This window comes from Pogona vitticeps, chromosome 3 (genome assembly GCF_051106095.1).
Source record: "Pogona vitticeps strain Pit_001003342236 chromosome 3, PviZW2.1, whole genome shotgun sequence".
Lineage (NCBI taxonomy): Eukaryota > Metazoa > Chordata > Lepidosauria > Squamata > Agamidae > Pogona > Pogona vitticeps.
Window position 1 is genome coordinate 44,554,270 of NC_135785.1, and position 22,160 is coordinate 44,576,429.

The following is a 22,160-nucleotide window of genomic DNA, read 5'->3' on the forward strand; positions in this document are numbered from 1 at the left end:
TGAATAAATGTAGACAGTTGTAGATGGAAAAATAAAACATCCCCTTAAAATAAGCCCTAATGTGTTTTTTGGAGCAAAAACTAATATAAGACCCTGTCTTATTTTCAGGGAAACACAGTATGTAATGTTGTGAAAAAAGAAAAAGCCTCCTCCTATTAATTATCTGAAGTAACAGATATTATGAAGTAACCAACTTAACATCTCCTTTCTGAATTTTTTCACCAATATTATGGTTGTTGGAATTCCATGTCTGATTTTCTGTTTTAGCACCAGCTCGACAAGGAACTGCTTAGATTAAAACTCCAACCTGCATGAGCAGTACCATAGTACCTGGGGGATTCTGGGAATTATGGCACTAAAAAGTAACTTATACAAAACCTGGTCATTGTGCATGTGTGTGTGTCTTAACAACATATTGGATTTAAAGATTTCATCAGCCCAACAGAAATATGCCTTCCACCAGAAAAGGCAAACTTCCAACCCTATGCATTTCCCCTCCTTATGTACACAAGAAACAGATGTTTATCTCATACTTTTAAACATTTAGAAAAAAATTGACACAGAAGGATAGACAAGTAAAATACTAGGTTTGTATCCAAACTACAGACCCTGGGAAGTGAAGAGCAGCAGACAACACTAGACACAAGTGTGTTGCTCTAAGTCCTCCAAGTTCTTCTGATATACAGTGCTAGAACATAGGCTGAGCCATTTGGGCTGCTTGAATCAGCTGCATTAAATCTTTAGTGAGAGGAGGAATTTTTCTATATCAATTGATAAATTATGTTAGTTACACTTGAGACATGGGAAAGAAGTCCATCCAATGTTAAAAGAACAGTTACTTATATATAAATCAAGGAAGATGATTTATGGATTCTCAAGTCACAAGTGACAATCTTCAGCATTGCAGGCATATGAAGCTAGGTATGCACTCCAAGAGATAATTTCACTCATTATTAGTGAGGGTTCCAAAAATGAAATAGCTTTACAATTGGCACAATGTGAGTTAAATGCTAGTAAACGCAGAACCACAATTTAAACTTGAAACTCGTACAACACCACACTGTTAGGGATGAAGTTTTCATTAACTCATAATATACAGATTTTTTTACTCTTAAAATGTATCTTTACAAACACACATATATTTATATATTTTATTCCATTTCAGGTCATAAAAAATCCTGAACACATAAACCGTACCTTTTGAACAAGAAAACGGTGTTCTACAGTCCAATGTGAAAGGCTCTTAACAAACAGGTTGCTTTGGTGCTTCTCTGACTTTCTAGCACTTGGAACATCCTGTCTGCAAAGTAGACATTTAGCATGAGGTTCCATTTTACTCTTTCTGAGGTAATCTGGAATCAGTTTTACATAACTGCTTTTTAGAGAAATAAAGCACCTTGAATGTAAGGTTTTCTCCAACAAGAGCTGCAGTTGGAGAGTGGTGTTAAAAAACAATAGAAGGCCACTTGTGGTTCCAACTATATTGTGCTGTCATCTTAAGGAAAAGCAACTGATACATAAAAAGCCTATTCCAACTTATAACCATGAACACCAAAGCCAGTCAAGTCATTTTAAATATTTTGATGTTTCAAATACACACGTCTTTGCAGGAGGGAGGGAGAAAAGGGGATGGCTGTTGCTATTTAAGACTTTTACAAAAGCATCCACATACTTGTCAGTTAAAACACTTTTGAAAATAAGTCTGTATCTTCTTTAACAGTGCTAGTACTCATCCAATTCATGTTCCAGTTCATTATGCCTATATTTCAGGAATTCTTTAGGGAGCAGGAGTCGTAGTTCCACTTAAGTGACACATATAATAAAACCTATTCTCACCAAGAAGGAAAAAAGGAAAAGGGGAAAAAAGCCAGACTATTTTAAGGCACAGTGATTTGGGAAGAAGATCTTCTAATGTTGCTGTTTTACATGATGTCTCCGTGATCACATCATGTGGAAATGCCACTGAGATCAGTGGGAAATTTGTTTCAGATAGAGATTATGGTGTTCATTTATAAATAAATGTAAATGTCCCATTCTGCTACTATGTGAATCAGTGTCCATTTCCAAGTAGGCATAGGTGTCTCCTATGTCAGACATAGGCTCCCAAGGCTGCATGGAATTCAGTGAGGCACTGTACCAACTGCTGAAATTTAGGTCTCTCCTCAGGATCTAGTGCCCAGCAACAAGCCATCACAGCAAACCTGTAAGATAAAAAAGAGCAAAGTTCTGTAAGCATGTTAGAATACTTTCATTTCTCATCTCAATGCAGAACTCATCTCGCCATGGAAAAGGCTCCAATTCCTCCCTGAAATAACAATACTTCAGTAATGGCAATTAAATCACCAAATAGTAAGATTTACCCAGATATATACAGAGATGTTCTCTCTTATCTATTCCCCTTCCACATTCTGCCTGCTAATTTGTGAAGGTGTGGTACTGATATTTACAGGGTCACAAAGAATAGCTGATTAAACATCATTTTGTGTGTTATATAATGTGGCAACCTCCCTCAAAAAATGAAAAAAGAATAAAATGACAATGTTGTGATCCCTTAAAGACTAACTGCTATATTTTAATGTGAGCTTTCTTAGATCAAGTCTACTTCTTCAGACATAACTGAGGACTGTCATATTGACTGTGATATTTATACATGATCCTATGCCCAGGTCAGGATATATAGATAATGAACAAAATAACAATGATTTGTTAGCAATGAAACAGACTATCAGGCTGTGATTAATTTCAGTTATCAATCTATAAAGTCATAATAGCATACTTGACACAAGTGGTTGGGAAAATCAGTGCAGGATTTCACACTTGGTAATGACTTAAGAACCTTTGACTGATATTCAATTTTTTAAACTGGGTTTCTAGAATTTATATACACCTTATCTTAGTTATTTCTCTTATAAGTTCGGTTATGTAGTATTCCCCCCCCCCCCAAAAGGAGACTCACAGGTCACTCAAAAACTGTTCAGTTATTGACAGAAAGGATTTCTCAGATTACACTCCCTACCCAATATGGCTAAAAATATTTTAAAATCATTTTGTCCAAGGCTTTTGAGTTAAAAGACATTTTATAAGAGAATGTAGATGATGGTCTACCGTCCAGGAATAGGCATATTTGGTTCCAGAATATCTGGACTGTCCTGCACTGCTTTATGATAATAAAATAAAATTTTCTTTATCATATACGAGAAGAGAACTCACAAAACATACATTTACACGTAATCAAGTCACTAGTAGTACAAGTTTTGTACTTCACTTTTCTCAACCACAATCAGGTATAATACAGTGCTCCTATTAAATTACAGGCTTGATCTTCCCATGGGATGCAGAAGTATACTCCAATTGTCTATTAAAGATTCTGACATGCTCTATCCCACTAAAAAGCAAGTTCCATCTTTCCAAAAAACACTATATTTGAATGTAATGTATGGAGATGGACCCCACCCCCCGAATCATTGGTCATCAGTTCCGACAAAGAATTTCTGCATCACACAATGACTGGCTGCAAACATCTATTAGGACACTCGTAATTCTTTTGCACACTGAAATTTTATTTAGTTCTCCCATATTAATTATGGCTATCAGTGAGCATCACCATACAAACCAAATAAATCACCACTTACAATTCATCAGGACAGTTGATAGGCTGAGCTATTCTATATCCATCCTTTAGATAGGCAGCCATCTCAAAGGGGTCAATATCTACATATGGTGTTTGTCCCAAAGTCATCAATTCCCATAAAGTTACGCCAAAAGACCACTGAAAAGAATAATGCACAAAATAACTAAGTAGGTTTAAGAAATGTTTCTTCATTTCAACAGGTATAAAATATATGTAAATAAAACACCTTTTTCAAGAAATATTGTGTATAAAACTTGAAAAAATCCATTGACATCTGTTGCTTAATTTTAAACTCTTGTGGTGTACGATTGCTGAAATGTAAGCAAGTCTGTCAGGCCAGTGACTATATTTAGTCTCTTGTTTTGGAAGGAGATCTATCTGTTCCAAATGTTAATGTTTTGTACGTAAATATGACCTTCATGTCCCACAAAACACATGTATAAATTAAACTACATAAATGTATGTTTAAAACATAATCAGAGATCTATGGTATATACATATTTTATGTTCCACAATCATATCACCAAACTATCTAGTTCAGTGAGCATTATGTTCAAGTTTTTAAATAACAATCTCATTTAAGCAAATACCAGAATAGTAAGCTTTAGCTTAATACACCCAACTCTTTCTCTTTTCCATTCAATTCTAAAGCAAGTGTTTCCTTTCCACTCCATTCTATTCAGTCCAGTTATGGTTATGGCCTATAAAGCCCTATACTTTGGAATGCCCTCCCTATAGAGATCCGCCTGGCTCCAACACTTTTGGCTTTTCGAAGCCAGGCAAAGACCTTTCTCTTTAGCCAGCATTTTAATTAAACAGTATTCTCTAGCTGGCCACATGAGCAGCAGGACTTATTAATATTAATGTTTTAAGAATTGTTTTAATATAGGATATTTTGTATTGTCTTTTTAATGTTTTTAATGTTTTATAAGTTTTAATATTGTTGTACGCCGCCCAGAAGCCACTGGTAATGGTGCGGCTAAAAATACTGTAAATAAATAAATAAATATGGATTGGATCCAGCTCTCTCCCCATATGAGGACCCTATCTCCCCATATAAGCATTCTTGTCTCCCAAGTTCTTCAGAAGCCCTTCTCTCAGTCCTCTTTGCCTGACAGGCATGTTTGACAGCGATGAAAGAGAGGGCGTTCTCTATGCTTGTCCTAGGTTGTGGAATATTATCTCTTGAGAAGATAGGTTACCCTCCCCTTTCCAAAACAGTTAATGAACTGACCCATTCTGCCCCGCCTTTCCACCCAACCAACTGCTAAACAGCTGAGCAGGGAGACTCCTGCCCCCTTGTTGGAGTGGATGGCTGCACAGAAACTGTACCCCCCAATCTCTCCAAGGACTTTCTCCAATCACTGCATGTTTTGCATTTATAACCGTATGTTTCATAAAGAAAAAACATTAAGAGTGACTGAACTGAGACCATTTCAATAAATGTCTGACACCAGACAGTTAAATTATGCCCACATACTAAAACACCAAACTGCCTCTCCTAATCTCTCTTGGCTGGGTTTGGAAATACATTTTGTATACAAATACATTTTGATTTTTTTTTTTCAGAAAATAAACTCCAGGCAAGATGCTGAGTATATATCCTCCCTCCTGAGAAAATGTGAAAGCTGTGGTGGTTAACTTGAATGGGTTTTGGAAACTCTAGTCCTTCAGAAGCAGAGCATCTGATACCCATTAAAACATTTGGAAAACAAAGAAATCTTATACCCGTCTGAAATTTGGCAGTAACAAAGTAACAAGATTCCAGTTCTCCTAGTCATGTTCAATAGTGCTACTGGGCTAAGAAAAGGAAACTTTTGAACCTAACCCATCAATACTGGGGAATCCACCAAAAAAGGACCATTTTAAAATGTCTTTATTTCTGTGTGAGATTATTTTTCATTTCTGAGATTTGGGCAATGGAATAGCAAGTTAATAATGTTGAAGTTCAATTCTGTTTAGCTATAATGTGTGTTCCAACATAAAAGCTAATTACTATGGTGAAGCTGCTGGACTGTAGGGTAAACATGCAGGAACTGGATCCTTGCTCAAATGTGAAACACAAAAACAAAAGCATCCCCTAAGCAAATCTTCCTTTCAAGTATTGTTAGCCTGAAGTACAGTGGTGCCTCACTTAGCGACGTTAATTCAGTCCGCAAAAATCGCTGCAGAACGAAAACGTCGCTATGCGATATTAAAAAGCCCATAGAAACACATTGAAACCCCTTCAATGCATTCCTATGGGCTTAAAATGCACTGTTGAGCGAAGATCCTCCACAGCGCCACCATTTTCGGTGCCTCTAAAGCGAGGAATCCGTCCCTAAACACAGCGGGCGGCCATGTTTTTCCCGGCGGCCATTTTGAAACCGCCGATCAGCTGTGCGAAAATGGGGGCTTTGCGATGATCACTTCCTTGCGATCATCGCAAAGCGAAAATACCCCATAGAGAACATCGCAAAGCGATCGCTTTTGCGATCACAAAAACAGCGTTGCTAAGCAATTTCGGCGCTAAACGGAGCGATTGCTAAGCGAGGCACCACTGTACCGTGATGAAAACTAAGAAGAGCGGATGCAAATAAACGCTATTATATACAGCGATTTTAACTGTTAAAAACCACCAATGTAATCCAAAGCGCTGTGCTCAATATTTATTGATTTTAACTTACCACATCACTAGCACCAGAAAATTCATTGTTAACTAAGGTTTCAAGAGCCATCCACCGCACCGGCCTATTTTCATTATCTCCAAGGCAATGGTAATCCATGGGAAATAGGTCTCTGGACAGCGCATTGTCTGTAATCTTTACCTGAAGTGCATCATCAATGCTGCATATTAAAATACATACAGAAAACAACTTAGACTGGCAACATTTACAGTTAGTGTTCAAATCATGTTTGGTGTTATCTATACAGCTCTTATGAAATAAGAAAGCCAATTTAGATGTACTATACATAATGCACCTAGCACAAAGCCAATCTATTTGGAATTAAACACACTCAAAAGCTCAACTTCAGGATTTCTAATTTCATTTTATCAACAGTAAATTAACATCTACATTTCCAGATTGCTTAACTGTTGCAATACTCTCTGTTCTGGTACCCTTTGCAAGGATTTATTTCTCTTGCTTCAGAACACCACTTGCTATGTCTGAACAGTGTAATGGGAATGTGACTATAAATACACAATGAGCAGGAGACTTAAAACGAACATTTTTAGCACCATTACTGTGTGTTTGGCCATCTTACACTTCAGTACTTACACACAATTTCTAGCAGCAAGGTCTTTGTGAATGACTTCTCTTCGGGCCAGATAGCTCATTCCACAGGCAATCTGAATAGCCATATGTACAAGATCTTGTTGTGAAATTGCCTATTGAAAGAGATGAGTATAGATATACATTTCTCTTAAATTAGGAAGCTGGAACAGAAATTTATAATTTAATAGTTATCTGCTACTTGTTGGAGAACTTAACAATCTTCTATGTTGCCTGGTGCTGGGTTTCAGTAGGAGGAGGGAGTTTTATTTCACAAATTAAAGTGACTGTCTCCTGCCACACACAACTTAGCAAAGTCCCTTTTCCAGGACCTGAGACAAGCCCCTATCTTCCTCTTCCTGTCTGTTTGCTTCTAGTTACTTTATTTTGCTCTCTCTCTCTCTCTGACTTTCAACTCTTTCTGCTTCCTGACCTTTAGACCATGCAGTCACATGAATTTCAATTTCTTCCAGCTCCTCCTTTTGATTCTTTTATTCTTCTGTCTGTAACTGAAGAACAACTGTAAGTAAATATGTTTTTCTTTTTTCTACTTAAGCTACTTATACAGTACAATGATTTTTATATACAAAGGATTATTCTGTGTGAACAAGGGGTGATGGATAGAAGCTGGTTTTTAAAGTTATTCTCCTTCATGTTTCTCCTGTGCTGCAACACTTGTATTTCTGTACAGTGGTGCCTCGTATAGCGATGTTAATCGGTGCGGCAAAAATCGCCACTAACCGAAAACATCGCTATGCGATTTAAAAAACCCAATTGAAACGCATTGAAACCCCTTCAATGCGTTACAATGGGGGAAAAGCTTACCTTTAAGTGAAAATCCTCCATACGGCAGCCATTTTCGCTGCCCAGTAAGCGAGGAATCCATCCCAAAAAAGAGCGGGCAGCCATTTTTTTCCGGCAGCCATTTTGGAACCGCCGATCAGCTGTTGGAAAAAAATCGCTATGCAAAAATTGCTAAGCGAAACAGCTTACCAATCATTGCAAAGCTATTTTTTACCATTCCAAACATCGTTATGCGATCGCTTTTGCGATTGCAAAAACCTAATCGCTATCCGGATTTGTCGTTAAACGGGGCGCTAGTTAAGCAAGGCACCACTGTACTTTATACTCTGCTAAAAGGAACTAACTGAATTCCCTCCAAACTTGTCCAAGATGCAAGTCTTTTTAATGGTTCACACAAACACTATACTCCAGCAGAAGTTGTAGTGTCTGTGCCAAATACCAAAAGTTACTCTGAAACCTGGGGTTCTAAACATCTATGGGGACATTTACTATTTCAACAGTACTTCTGCTGCTTTCCCCATTACAAGTTCAGTGAAAATCAAAGCTAGAAATATTATTTAACATAAATCACTACAATTCTTTCAATTTTAACTGCAACTTGGCATAGAAGTCTGATTATATACATAAGGTACATAATTCAACATCTGAAGATGCAGGAGCACTATGTTAGAGAAAGACAGTATCACACTTCCTGTTATAGCCTATGCCCTAGGTTTCTTATGACAGGGCCAGTTTGCATACTGACATACTGTACACTTTACCTGTAAGCTTGCTAGAGAACAGTGTGATCCTGACAATCCAAATCCTGGCGTTTTGTGATCCAGGAAACCCAAAGAAATGCTTGTTATTCAGGTCCTATCTTCAGTACCTTCAGGGGTACTGAAGATAAAACCTGTGGACCTATCGTATGGAATGGACAGCAAACCTATGAAAATAAAATGAAGGGAACAGAGGAAATATTTTCTTTTGTTCAGAAACAGCATGACTGACTGCCTCCTGCTGGAATAAATAACTAAAAAAGTATTTCCTTTGTTTAACATTTCCCATATCAATTTACCACAACTCTACTATAGAAGTTCTACAAGATGTTCATTCCTCTAAAAATTCACCAGTGTTGAAATGTTGATTTTGATGAAATTCAAGTGATGTAAACTACTTTACATTCCATATTAGCCACTTCTTACCTGAGGATTATTTGCTTCTACTAATTTGCATTGCCGCAAAAACAGCTTGAGATTCCCCCAATTCATGTAAGGCAACAACACCATTGGTTTTTCTCCTTCCTCTATACAAACATGAGAGATAGGGAGAAGATTTCTGAAAGAAATACAGTACTGAGTTATTATTACACCAATACACCTTCAAACAGCAGTCTCATCCTCACACATATAAACGTGTGTATCACACAATTATCTCCCAATTATCTTATTTCCGTGACTTAATATTTTTTCTTTATGTGAACTAGTTGAAAGCTGAGCACCAAAAGACTTCAGGATTAGCAAGATATCACAGAATACTGAATCCACCCCAACCAGGTACTTTAGCATGTAGGCTGGTCAGCAAGCTTTCAAAGATTGTTTTGCTTGGAATAAGCCTGCCTTGTTTCTGTGTTAATGTATTAAAGAACTACCCTAAAACTTCCTGTGATAAATGGTAAATAATACTTGTACTGTTTAAGTGGTAATACCCATAGGAAAGCCCAGAATCCCAACATTTTACATTGCATGCAGGCTGGATTCCTCTGTGCTGCCTTTGTGACTGACAGCAGTGATTTTCAGATATTTAAGAGTTCTCAAGCCCAGGAGCTTCTCCAGGACTTAAGGAAGCCTAAGAATGATTGCGGGGTGGGGGGGTGGGGGCGCAGGGAAAGGAAGGGATAGGAAACATCTGATTACCCAAATACAGCTGTAGCTGATGATGTCCTTGGACTTGTACAGTGCACCTTTACATTACTGAATATCAACCAGTGAATGTGTAGATAGGAACAGGGCAAAATGAAGCAAAAATAAGGAGCAGAAAGCTATTATTTATGTCAGGCTGGGATGTGGAGAGAAGTAAAACACCACAATAGCCACCAGCCTGTTGTCTGTCTAGAAATGGGTGAAGTTTAAGAAAGAGCAAGAGGGACCTGTCATACATGACCCACCAAATTCTCTAACTCCTATACTGACTATGGAGAAAGGGAAGAAAAAAAAATCTTTCTTATGTCCTATTTTTGTTCCTGGGAGAAACTCCTAGCATAAAAGCATGGATTAACTCTGCTTCTTGCTCACTCAGTAGCTCCTTCACTCAAATGACAGTGTCCCTTTAATATAAAATGGATGTTTGAGTTCTGAGTGCTTTGTGTCACTTTATAACCAGATACTGTATCTTAGAAAAAGATACCCTTGACTCATTTCAGATTGTAGAAAAATACATTCCCATACATAAACTACTCAGAGTTTTCCTAATCTTCTCTAAATATCTTTTCACATTTCTGTTATCCCTCACATGTGATCCTTGGCAGATTACAAAGGCACACACAAATACTGAGCTTGAAAAAGCTGTTTTTGCAAAACAACACAATGGCTGAAATCCAGTAGTATGCTGCAATTACAGAGGTATACAAAATTTGGGGATTTCATAAATCAACTCCTCTGTAAGCTCTATTGATTCAGTGGACCTACAGTACTTCAGTTGTGACTTATTACTGGATTTCAGACAACACTGCCCATACTTAATGAAGATATCTGCCCACCAACCGTACATCTTAAGACGATAAACCACTCAAGTCCCCCAAAACAAATTGCAAGAACACTAACCTGTGATGAAGGCCTCTGAGTTTACAGCTTTCTGTCAACATCATAGTCACTTGAACTTCTGAGGCCTGATCTAAATAACAAAAGAAGGGGGGAAAGTAGCTTTCTTTTAATGAACATATGTATGGGCACACTCAAAGACTCAGACAAATGAATAAGCTTAAAATCCTCAACTAAGTTACTAAAATAAGCATCCATAAATGTTCATATCCTATTCACTATTAGGGCTGGATCCAGTCTAGGCTAACTGTGTCCCACAGATGTCAATGAGGCTTTATCTGTGTTACGTGAAGGAAATGCCTATGGGATAGCTAATACCCTGGAAGACAGAAACAAATTCTAAATGATCTAGATAGGCTGGAACACTGGACAGAAAGCAACAGAATGAAAATGTAACAAGGATAAGTGAAAAGTACTGCACCTCGGAAAAAGGAACTAAACCTACAGTTACAAGATGGGATATACCTGACTCAGCAATACTACGGTACAAGCAAAAAGGATCTTGGAATCGTTGTAGATCACAAACTGAATGTGAGCCAACAGTGTGATGTGGCTACAAAAAAAGGCAAATGCTGTTTTAGGCTGCATTAACAGACATATACTCTACAAATCCCACAAGGTGCTAGTTCTCCTCTATTTGGCACTAGTTATGCCTTATCTTGAGTACTGTATCCAGTTCTGGACACTACACTTCAAGAAGGATGCCAACAAATAGGAACAAGTTCAGAGGAGGGCAACAGGGATGATCAGGGGGCTAGAAATCAAGCCCTATGAGGAAAAACTAAAAGAACTTGGCATGTTTAGCCTTGAGAAAAGAAGACTGAGGAGAGATATGATAGCACTTTTCAAATACTTGAAAGGCTGTCATACAGAGGAGGGGCAGGATATATTCTCCATCATCACAGAGTGCAGGACACACAACAATGGGCTCAAGTTATAGGAAGCCAGATTTCAGCTGAATATCAGGAAAAACTTCCTGTTAAAGCAGTACAGCAATGGAACCAATTCCCCCGAGAGGTGGTGAGTGCTCCAACACTGCATTCAAGAGAAATGTAGACAACCACCTGACAGATCTCCTTTGATTTGTATTACTGCATTGAGAAGGGGTTTGACCTCATGGCATTATGGAACCCTTCCACTTACTAGTGTACAATTCTATGAAATTAACTTACCTTTAATAGTTCTTTACATATTAGTCAGCTTAAACTAAACATTAACTAAAGTTCCTTTTACAAGTGAAATTTCTTGGATCCTGATGCACTGTTACTTCAGACATGTGATTAAAAATGCCTGTTCAAAAAACTGTTCAACTGAATAGCTCTCTTGCTGTCACTTCAATGAATTCTTTATGGTTGGGTTATTGACACAGGGATTCTTGGTCACTACTTTAGGGAGTGTAGATCAATGTACAAAATTAACAACATAAGAAACCGCAAGCAGAATGTTATACTGGAAATCTGACTAAAATTCTTCTTTTAAAAAAAATGTATTTTCCTTTTCACCTTGAGGTGTTTTCCCCCCAAAATAAGATGAGATACAAGTTTTTAAAAAGAAAACAGTAGTTAACTCTCAAAAGTATGTACTAGCATGAGGTATTAACATTTCAAGGATAATCTCACACAGAAACTCTCCAGATCTTGACTGTGCTATGTAAGCATAGCACTTGTGTCTTTGTCATCTGAACTGAAACAAAATTGAATCACAGGGAAGTTTTATGTTCCTATAAGTGAAAAAGACATTTTGCAAGTGATACACCACATCACCTTTTTCTTTTACACATTTTCCTACACTTAGACCTGTATCTAAACCATGAATACCAGACTATTTCACTCTCAATTCCCAAGCTCTCTTAGAAACAAGTTTTCCATTTCAGATATGGGTCAGAGTTCAAGCCATGAGGACATGTGGCTGGGTTAAAAACTCTGAAGTGTTGAATTTACAGCATCATTATATGAAGGGAGAACTATAAAATTACATGGAAAAACTATTAATTGTTCTTAGAAAAGCATCAATTAATCTATGTAAAGATTTATAACAGAGACACTGAAAATAAACAGATCCTTGTAGGTCCCATTATTTGGGGTACCATGCAACGTTACACAACAGGTCTACTATAGCTGCAATCACCTACACATGATAAAAGTCAAAGAATTCAGTGTACAAAATTAACTATATAAGAAAACCCAAACTGAATGTTATACTGGAAATCTGGCTAAAACTCTAAAACCATTTCAGAAGAAATAAGATGTGAGTTCTGAGAACATAACTAATTTTACATACACATAATACACTTATGTCAACTAGCTGGATGCTTCCACAGGTGGAATGGAGGAAAGCAATATCCACAAATTCCACCTTCCCCTGAAGAACCTTGAAGAGTGCTCCAAAGGATCAGAATCCCTCTGGAAGCATGCAAAAGTGGCACTAGTAGCTGCAAAAATATGGAATTGCTGTCTCCCCACTTCTTTCCTGCAGTGGGAGCCTTCAATGCATCAGACTCTTTCCCATGAACTAAAGACCAGATGAAATATTACTTAATCACAAGGAATTATGTACCACAATCAGAGGCATGCTTGGTGGGGACATGAAAGGGGAATTTCTCAGCAATTAGTATCAAAGTATGGAACTTGCCTTCAAGGCATTTCCTGTTGTCTTCTGCCAGTAGATCAAGACATATACAGGTTTTTAGAAACTGTCTGTTTGTTAGGAAGGGGCTTTTAACAGGTAAGTGCTGTAGTTTTTAACTTTTTTTTACATTTCTTTTACGTAAACTATGTGCTATGTTCTTGCAGTAAAGAAAGAAAAAGAAAAAGAAAGAAAGAAAGAAAGAAAGAAAGAAAGAAAGAAAGAAAGAAAGAAAGAAAGAAAGTTGTTATCATTATAGGGGATTGGAATGCTAAAGTAGGGAGTCAAGAGATAAAAGGAACAGCAGATAAGTTTGGCCTTGGAGTTCAAAACAAAGCAGTGCAAAGGCTTATAGAGTTTTGTCAAGAGAACAAGCTGGTCATCACAAACACTCTTTTCCAACAACACAAGAGGTGACTCTACACATGGACATCACCAGATGGGTAATACCAAAATCAGATTGATTATATTCTCCGCAGCCAAAGATGGAGAAGCTCTATACAGCCAGCAAAAACAAAACCTGGAGCTGATTGTCGCTCTGATCATCAGCTTCTTATAGCAAAACTCACGCTTAAACTGAGGAAAGTAGGAAAAACCACTGGGCTAGTCAGGTATAATCTAAATCGAATCCATTGTGAATACACAGTGGAAGTGAAGAACAGATTTAAGGAACTAGATTTGGTGTACAGAGTGCCTGAAGAATTATGGATGGAGACTCAAAACATTGTATAGGAGGCAGCAACAAAAACCATCTGAAAGAAAAGGAAATGCAAGAAAGCAAAGTGGTTGTCCAGTGAGGCCTTACAAACAGCAGAGAAGAGAAGAGAAACAAAATGCAAGGGAGATAGGGAAAGTTACAGAAAATTGAATGTAGACTTCCAAAGAATAGCAAGGAAAGAGAAGAGGGCCTTCTTAAATGAACCATGCAAAGAAATAGAGGAAATTAATAAAAAGGGAAAAACCAGAGATCTGTTCAAAAAAATTGGAGATATTAAAGGAACCTTTTGTGCAAAGATGGACATGATAAAGGACAAAAAGGGTAGGAACCTCACAGAAGCAGAATACATCAAGAAGAGGTGGCAAGAATACACAGAGGAATTATACCAGAAAGATCTGGATGTCCCAGACAACCCAGACAGCAGTTCTTAACTAGGGCACAACTGATACAGATAATTAATAAAATGATGCAAATATAATTCAAGGATTCAGAATTTTAAGAACGCATTCAACTTTTAAATAAATATATATATATAATAAATAAATTGAAGACTTCCTCCCAGAACCAGGAGGTTTTCCTTTTCCTTACAGCTCATGAAGCCAACTTCCTTTGCTAGGGACAGAGCAAAGGGCCGGTCTCCTAGGCTGTAAAAAAAAGGAAAGGAAAGGAAAACAAAATGGAAAGGAAAGGAAACGAAAAGAAAAATAATAGGAAAAAGAAAAAGAAATTTTAAAATCCCCCTCCTGTCTCCTCCCGCTTCAGGGAAGAAGCCTTCAATTAAAAAAAAAAATCATCTAAAAGGGACAATGAATCAGCACTGCCCTAATTAGCTAATTTCAAAACAAAACAACAAAAAGGGAAGCTTTCAATTTGGCTTTTAAAAAGTTTTTCTTTTCTTAATGGTTTTAAGGAGGTTGACTGAGGGTTTGTGCCAAATATTGCACAACATGCTATACAGAATCTCTACCAAAACTAAAATGACTCCATTTAGATTTCCCCAACAGCTGATCGGTGGTTCCAAAATGGCCACCGGATGAAGAAAATGGCCGCCTGCAGCGTTTTCGCGCCCTGCCCTCGCTTACCGAGGCAGCGAAAATGGCGGCTGTATGGGGAATCTTTGCATAGCGGTTAGTTTTCCCCCCACAGGAATGCATTAAACAGGGTTTAATGTGTTCCTATGGGGTTCCCCCCCCCCGCATAGTGACAGTTCTGGATAGCGACGATTTATCCCCGCTATGCGGGGCACCACTGTATATGGATGTGGAAGTCAGACATTGAAAGCTGAAAGGGAAAACAAACATTCATTTGAAATATGCTACTAGAGGAGGGCTTTACAGATGCCACACACAAATAAATCAAACCTAAACATTCACTAGAAGTAAAAATGATAGTTATCATGCTTTGGGCATATCATGAGAAGAGATGATTCACTGAAAAAGGCAATAATGCTAGGAAAAGGTGAAGGCAACAGGAAAAGAGTATGACATCACACAGTGTGGACTGACTCCATAAGGGAAGCCACAATCTTTAGTTTGCAAGAGGTGAGCGAGGTTATTAATGACAGGACCATTTGAAGATCATGACTTGATCGCACATACTAACAAAAGATATTGACTATGCTGAGTAAGACTTCATGCAAAACCCTACCTTTCACAGTCTTAACAAACACCTGCTTTTCTTTGGTAGGGTCTTTTTCTTCTATAAGAGTTCCGTGGAATATTCGCCCAAATGTTCCTGAGAATGAAAGCAATAAAGATTAACAGAAATTTGAAGACATTTTTGGTAAGTGAAGAGAAAGTAAAAATAGTCATAGACTCGCCTCTTGTTAACCCTTCAAGAATACTTTGTTGAGATTTCAATCAACCATAGTCTATTTTGCATTTGGATCTCCATCTGATAATCTCTAATTTGGAGAAGAACTGGCAACACAAATTTAAGAAGTTGGATGAAGGCCAATGATGTTCTATTTTCTGGAATATTAGTCACCTTACTCTTATACTCAGTGCAATTTAGTTCAAACTAAAACATTATTGAACTCCTGTTTAATCCAGAACCATAAACAGGAATGAATCAGAAGAGGAAAGACTTCCACTCGTGTATGCTTAACATATGAGCGACAGACTATGGAAACCTGAGTTCCAAAACCATTCGTTAAATATCTCCCTTATTTTGAAAGCCCTAATAGTGTCACTATAAGTCAGTTCCAATTTGACAGTGCATAACGTAAGAAAACTTATGTGTAGAGCCTACATGTGAGTAGGGACCTCACCTCTTCAAGTTTATCGCTGCTTACATGAGCAAAATAATAGGGTGGGGCAGGCCTGGCCTCATTCCTGTAACCATGCTGATAATTCTGGATGACAGAACAGCTGAATAAAGCTTATGTGAAGAGACTGATCAATCATTTTGAAATATATTTGTTAAGTCCAGCCCAATAATACGACAAACTAAAAATGAGGCATAATTTTTTTTCACAGTAGTTTCAGTACACTACTATTTAAGAGTAAGACATGTGGTTAGATTGAAAGACTATGAAGTTTTACAATAGATTTGCATCCTTCAATTACCCATGGGTGTGTTTTACATAGTCAAGGCAGATAAAAATAATTGATTTATAGAAGTTTCATACACAAATTTAGTAGATATTGCAAATTAATGCACATTGTTGACAACTAAAGTTATATACATAATTATTTAGGGGAAAAGGCAGGATGAATCTTGACTGAAATCAATGCTTCAAATCAGTCACTTGATTTGGGCCATCCTCCACACTTACAATTAAATGAAGCCATCTGAAATATCCACAGAACATGCTAAGAAATATGGAAAATGTAGTGCCTATATGGTACAATACATTCCGAATGGTTTACTAATACCTTCTTGGAGAACATCTTTTAGTGTTATTCTCTCTCTGGAGATTGCTATGTCCTTCACTTTAGCTTTGGCTTCCATCAGGGTTACACTTTTAAGATCATTCTTCTCTATCCGTAAAGTAGGATAACCTGAGGAGCCAGCAGACCCAAACAATACGAAAATAAATATCAAACATAAATACTCTTAACACAGAAACAATAGCATCATTTTCCAGAAATGAAATTATGCTGCAAATTATAGGAAAAGACTAAAACATGGATGAAAGGAAATATATACCACTGTAAGTAGTACTTTATCACAGGATATACTATGAAGTGAGAATTGATCTTTTGGTTAATTAATGAACACGATACATATTTTATATCAATCCTGAGTAGTTAGTGAAAAAGCAGACATACTGCCCTCTACTGGCCTTCAGGAGACACTGCTACAAGAATAGCATTTTCTCCTGTTTAAGAACTATCCTACTTCATTTCTTCCAATCTCAAAAACTAGTAACACCCCAATCAGAACTCGTGTCCCAGAAACACAATCCCAGATAATTCTGTTAGTGTTTTAGCCAGCATAACTGTTGCTTTCTATCATCTACTAAATTCAGTAACTACAGCACTACTACTATAGACTGTGCCTGCCCTTGGTATGATGTCTCAAGTTCCCGTTTAAGGTGGCTTATGAGTGAGCCAAATGAAGGCCAAGCAATGTAATTCCTAATTTGTTAGTTTATAGTAAGAATCTCATAAAATAATATTCCCTGACAACAAACAGTATTATAACACTGACATGTTTTCTGAGGATGGAGGACTACCTGACATAAACTGTGTGAACATAAGGCACCTCAGCTAATTCAGATTAACAAAACAGCAGTATCTGTGCTATAAAAGTCAGGTGGGACACATGGTTGATTCAAATGGCTTTGTTTTCAGGATGGCTAGATAGCTGTTTGTTATGTAGATCTAACATCAATTTTCTAATCAACATCAATTTTAGTGTACAGAATAAAAAAGATGCTTGAACCCCTCACTACTCTGGGATGAACAGCAATAGAAGTTGCCACCCTTTAACCCACGTTTGGGCTTCTCGTAAAACTGTGTTAAACTTCAGTCTCTGTGACAAGCCTCCAACACCTTGCCATATTTCAATCCTGGTAAACCAATAGTGCCAGCAGTGCTAGAATATACTGACTCTTGACAAAACTACTGCATAATTTTCTACAAGAGGCTTCTTTAAAAAAAAAAAAAAGACTGGATTCTACAATAAGTTAACTTAAGGAAGTTCACAGAAAGAAGTTCACTTCAAATGTTTTCCTTTCCCATGGAGCTACCTGAACTTCCCAAAAACCTTCACAAGCTTTCTACAAAATATTCCAACTGCTGTGACAAGGAAGGTCACAAAAATCTTCTACTTAACTTACCTTGGAATTCAAATCCATGAGTTCAACTGCTTAAAATGTGAAATGAAGAGTAATAAAGAATCCTAGTCCTTTCCAGTTCAAGAAAAGCTTGAACAAAAGCCACAGCTTGCTAGTCTCTACAAGGAAGGAGGGGTGATGCTTTCAGTGGGCTAAGGCAACACACAAGAAAACACAGTAAGGCCTCTTTGCCTGCCATCTTACTGCTGTTACATATGAATTGATTTGGCCATGAGTCTGACTGAGATGAGTGAAGAGTTTTATCAACAAAATAGGTATTATGGGCAGGGCTACAAATTCCCTGCAAATGCATGCTTTCCTGAGGAATCAAAAGAGAAATGATGTGCAGGAATATCACCACAGAGGATTAGTGCCTCTCCAAAATTCTCTCCTTAACAGCTTTTTGCCTGCCATTTTTGCTTCTTTTCCCCTGGTATAAAGAATAACTGAAAAGTACTAGGGGGAAATATTAAGAACTCTCCTGCCAATTCTTCCCTCTAAATGTCTGCCCCTTACCATTTTTCTCCATTAGAATTTTCAGGACTGCTATCCCATGTTTAAGGAGCATGGCATAGTTTCTCTCTTCATTAAATATCAAAGATGATAACAAAACAACGCTTCTCACAATCTCACATGCTTGTCAACATCAGCCTGATCTTTCAGAACAGATACCTGATTAAAATCATGCACCCCCATTAACACTGTAACCAGAGTAACACTTACTAGTAATGGGTGTTGCATTGTTAGGTGTGTCAGCCCTCAAGTACTGTGTTGTTTGAGTTGAAGGCTGTGATAAGCCTTGTGAACTACTGCTATTACTAATGCTGTTTGAGGAAACAAAACAGAAAGAGTATTTATGACCATTTCTGGAAATGTTCTTCATTTATAAATCTACAGTGGGTTGTACTTATTTAGCTCAGTGCCACTTGAAATTGTTTCAGTTTCCACCCCTCCCCCAAAAAACAAACTATGGATAAGGCAGCCATATACAAATTCTTCTGTACAAAAATGTACCACTGTACTTGTTTTTCCCTTTAGTCCATACCTACATTGCAGCATCATATGCAACTACATATTCCTACCATATAAGCAGCCAGTAAATCTGATGTGTGTATGACTGGGAAAACAATAATGAAATATAATAATATTGTTTGGGTACTTTTTCCTACATGCAACTGTTTTCTATGTAGGAAGGAGAGGTCCACGTAATGTGCCACACAACTGGACTATGTCAGCAGCAAATACTAGACAAATCATGTTCCACTCATCTCCAATACAAAGAGATCTCTCTCTCCAAAGAGTGTTCAAGGTCAAATGCTTCTTAAGGTTTCCAAGCAGTTTTTTTTTAAAAAAAAGAGAGAGGAAATATCACTTTTCAGCATACTACACTGAATTTAAAGGGACTCTAAATATTTTATTAATTTGTCATGGGGGGATCCTTTCAACTTGAAGAAATTAGTGTGAAGTGTTACCTTATGTTTATTCAAGTATAATTAATTTCTGGGGTCCAACAAGCAGACTGTATAAGAGCAGAAGGTTTTCAAACTTTCTCATGTTCACAGTTTGCAACCATTTGAAACTACTGCATTACTATACAGTGGTACCTCGATTTAAGAACTTAATTCGTATTGGGACTGCATTCTTAAGTTGAAACATTCTCAAGTCGAAGCACCATTTCTCACAGAAATGCATTGAAAACCATTTAATCCGAATCTGTTGTTTTTTGTTCTTAAGTCGAGGCACTGTTCTTTAGTCGAAGCATTCATTTCCATAGGAACTAATGCAAAGCCGGTTAATCCGTATTTACCACTAGGGGGCAGATTTTTTAATTTTTTTCTTCTTTTAAGGTGAACTTAGGTCAAAAAAAGGGCAGGAAAGGTTTTTTTCTTCTTTTGGTTCTTAAGTGGAGGCTCCGTTCTTAAGTTGAAGCAACTTTTTGCAAACGGAGCCATTCTTAACTCGAATCATTCTAATGTAGGGACATTCTCAAGTCGAGGTACCACTGTAGTTGTTTCAACTCCAGATTAAAGTGGCAGTGGCAAATAACTAGTGAATAATTCTTCAAACAGGCTTTGCCAGTTCTCCTTCATTCACCTTAGAAGCAATTCAGTGTGCTTCTGGAGTGGAAGGATCAGCTGAAAAGGCCCTGTTGTTTCCCAGTGCGTCCTCACATTCTTTGGGGAGGCCCAAGTGTGTCATCACATTCTTTGGGGAGGATGCTTCTGTATCCTTTTGTCAGTTGACTAAACAAAACACCACAAAGGAGTATTTTAGATATAATGAGAGCCACTCATTTAAAATAGAAATACAGTGGTGACTCGCTTAATGAGCGCACCGTTTAATGACGAATCCGCATAGCGATGAGGTTTTTGCAATCGCAAAAGCGATCGCATAACGATGTTTTCAATGGGTAAACATTGCTTTGCGATGATCGGTAAGCGTTTCGCTTACCGATTATCGCATAACGACATTTTAAAAACAGCTGATCGGCGGCTCCAAAATGGCCGCCGGTTAAACAAAATGGCCACCCGCAGTGTTTTTGTGCCCTTTCCTCGCTTACCAAGCAGTGAATATGGCGGCCGGATGGAGGATTTCCGCATAGCGGTGAATTTTTTCCCCATAGGAACGCATTAAACGTGTTTTAATGCGTTCCTATGGGTTTTTCCCCCCGCATAGCGATGAATCCTGATAGCGACAATTTTTTCGGAACGGATTATCGTCGCTATGCGGGGCACCACTGTATTAGGTATCACTAGGTAATGCAAGATACAGTATTTATACTTACTATTTATTGCTTGCTTTATGTAACTCTCTTTAAGTTTAGTATTAAGGTTAGATTAGAAATAATGGTGAGTTGATGATAATGATAATTTAATATCAAATCAATTCTGACTTACAATGAGCCTTGCCAAGGTCTCCTGGTGTAGAGTACAGTGGTACCTCGCTAGATGATGAACCCGCTGTACGACAAATCCGCGGGACGGTGACTTTTTGTGATCGCTATAGCAATCACAAAACAATGTTTCCTATGGGGGATTTTCATTTTATGACGATTAGGTCTGTGCTTCGCGAACCGTTTGTTCGCAAGACAACAATGTTTTCCGGCTCCGCTATATGGCTGCCCTGTGTTTTCCTGATCCATGCTTCGCAGGGAAGCCATTTTAACAGCTCATCAGCACTCAGAAAATGGCTTCCCCTATGGGCGATCTTCGCTGGATGACGAGGTAATTTCCCCATTGGAACGCATTAAATGGGTTTCAATGCATTCCAATGGGGAAACTGTTTTCGCTGGGCGATGTTTGCGCTTAACAGTGATTTCAGGGGAACGGATTATCATTGTGGTGTGGGGCACCACTGTACTCAGATGTCTTTCATCATTCCCTTCTTTTGGATACAGTTTACAGACTCCGAACTTGGTCTAAGGCTACACAAGCTGGCTCTGCTAGGAGGCAGAACTGGGCTCCCCTCCCCATCATTACTCAAACTGGGGAACTGGGCTCCCTCTCCCAATCGGTACTCAAACTATCCGGCCAGCTGAGATTATGGAAGTGAAACAAATATTTTCAGGCAGTTGCAAGGGGCAGGACAAGATGTAAGAATTTCAAGCATTAGTTACTATTCCTCTTTGTCTGGGGGATGGTAATGATTGCATTTTAAACCAAAAGTCTTGGATGACACTGTCTTGGAAGCATTAAGAAAACTAAGCTAGATAACTCATCATTAGGTTCCTGATGTCAATGCTGCCAAAATTTATTACACAGATTTTGTGAATTGCATAACAAATATTTCAAACATGAAAATTAGAAAGAAAATGGATGTCTGTGTCTTTTTCTTTACCTGTCTTCCAACTCTATTCTCTTCATACTGTGAAGATGCAAAACAGCTAGTATTATCGCTACCAGGAATATGACTGCGCAGCAAACTCCTACACTGATATAAAACACACGTGTAGAAGTGGTAGGAGCTGCATTTACAGGATCAACTGAAATTGAAGTGTAAAGCATTACTGGAACAAAATGGACATGGCATTGGCCAGTTTTAACTACAT

General features: G+C 37.9%; 2 protein-coding genes across 5 annotated transcripts in view; both read right to left on the reverse strand.

Moving 5' to 3' along the window:
• Positions 1-22,160, reverse strand: part of LOC144587851 (uncharacterized) — a 462,829-nt gene that overhangs the window by 390,295 nt on the left and 50,374 nt on the right. The gene's annotated exons all lie outside the window — the stretch shown is intronic.
• Positions 1,138-22,160, reverse strand: part of RYK (receptor like tyrosine kinase) — a 51,189-nt gene continuing 30,166 nt past the window's right edge. For 2 of the 4 annotated variants that reach the window (XM_072995868.2, XM_078389272.1), the window contains exons 6-15: positions 21,950-22,094; positions 18,836-18,936; positions 16,707-16,832; positions 15,478-15,564; positions 10,491-10,560; positions 8,874-9,006; positions 6,892-7,001; positions 6,298-6,457; positions 3,633-3,769; positions 1,138-2,201 (exon numbers count right to left, since the gene is read on the reverse strand). In XM_072995868.2, coding sequence (XP_072851969.2) covers positions 2,090-2,201; positions 3,633-3,769; positions 6,298-6,457; positions 6,892-7,001; positions 8,874-9,006; positions 10,491-10,560; positions 15,478-15,564; positions 16,707-16,832; positions 18,836-18,936; positions 21,950-22,094 — 1,181 coding nt within the window. In that variant the 3' untranslated portion in view covers positions 1,138-2,089. Of the gene's footprint in view, positions 2,202-3,632; positions 3,770-6,297; positions 6,458-6,891; positions 7,002-8,873; positions 9,007-10,490; positions 10,561-15,477; positions 15,565-16,706; positions 16,841-18,834; positions 18,937-21,949; positions 22,095-22,160 lie in introns of all 4 variants that reach the window. The other 2 variants (XM_078389273.1, XM_078389271.1) reach the window with 1 other exon arrangement.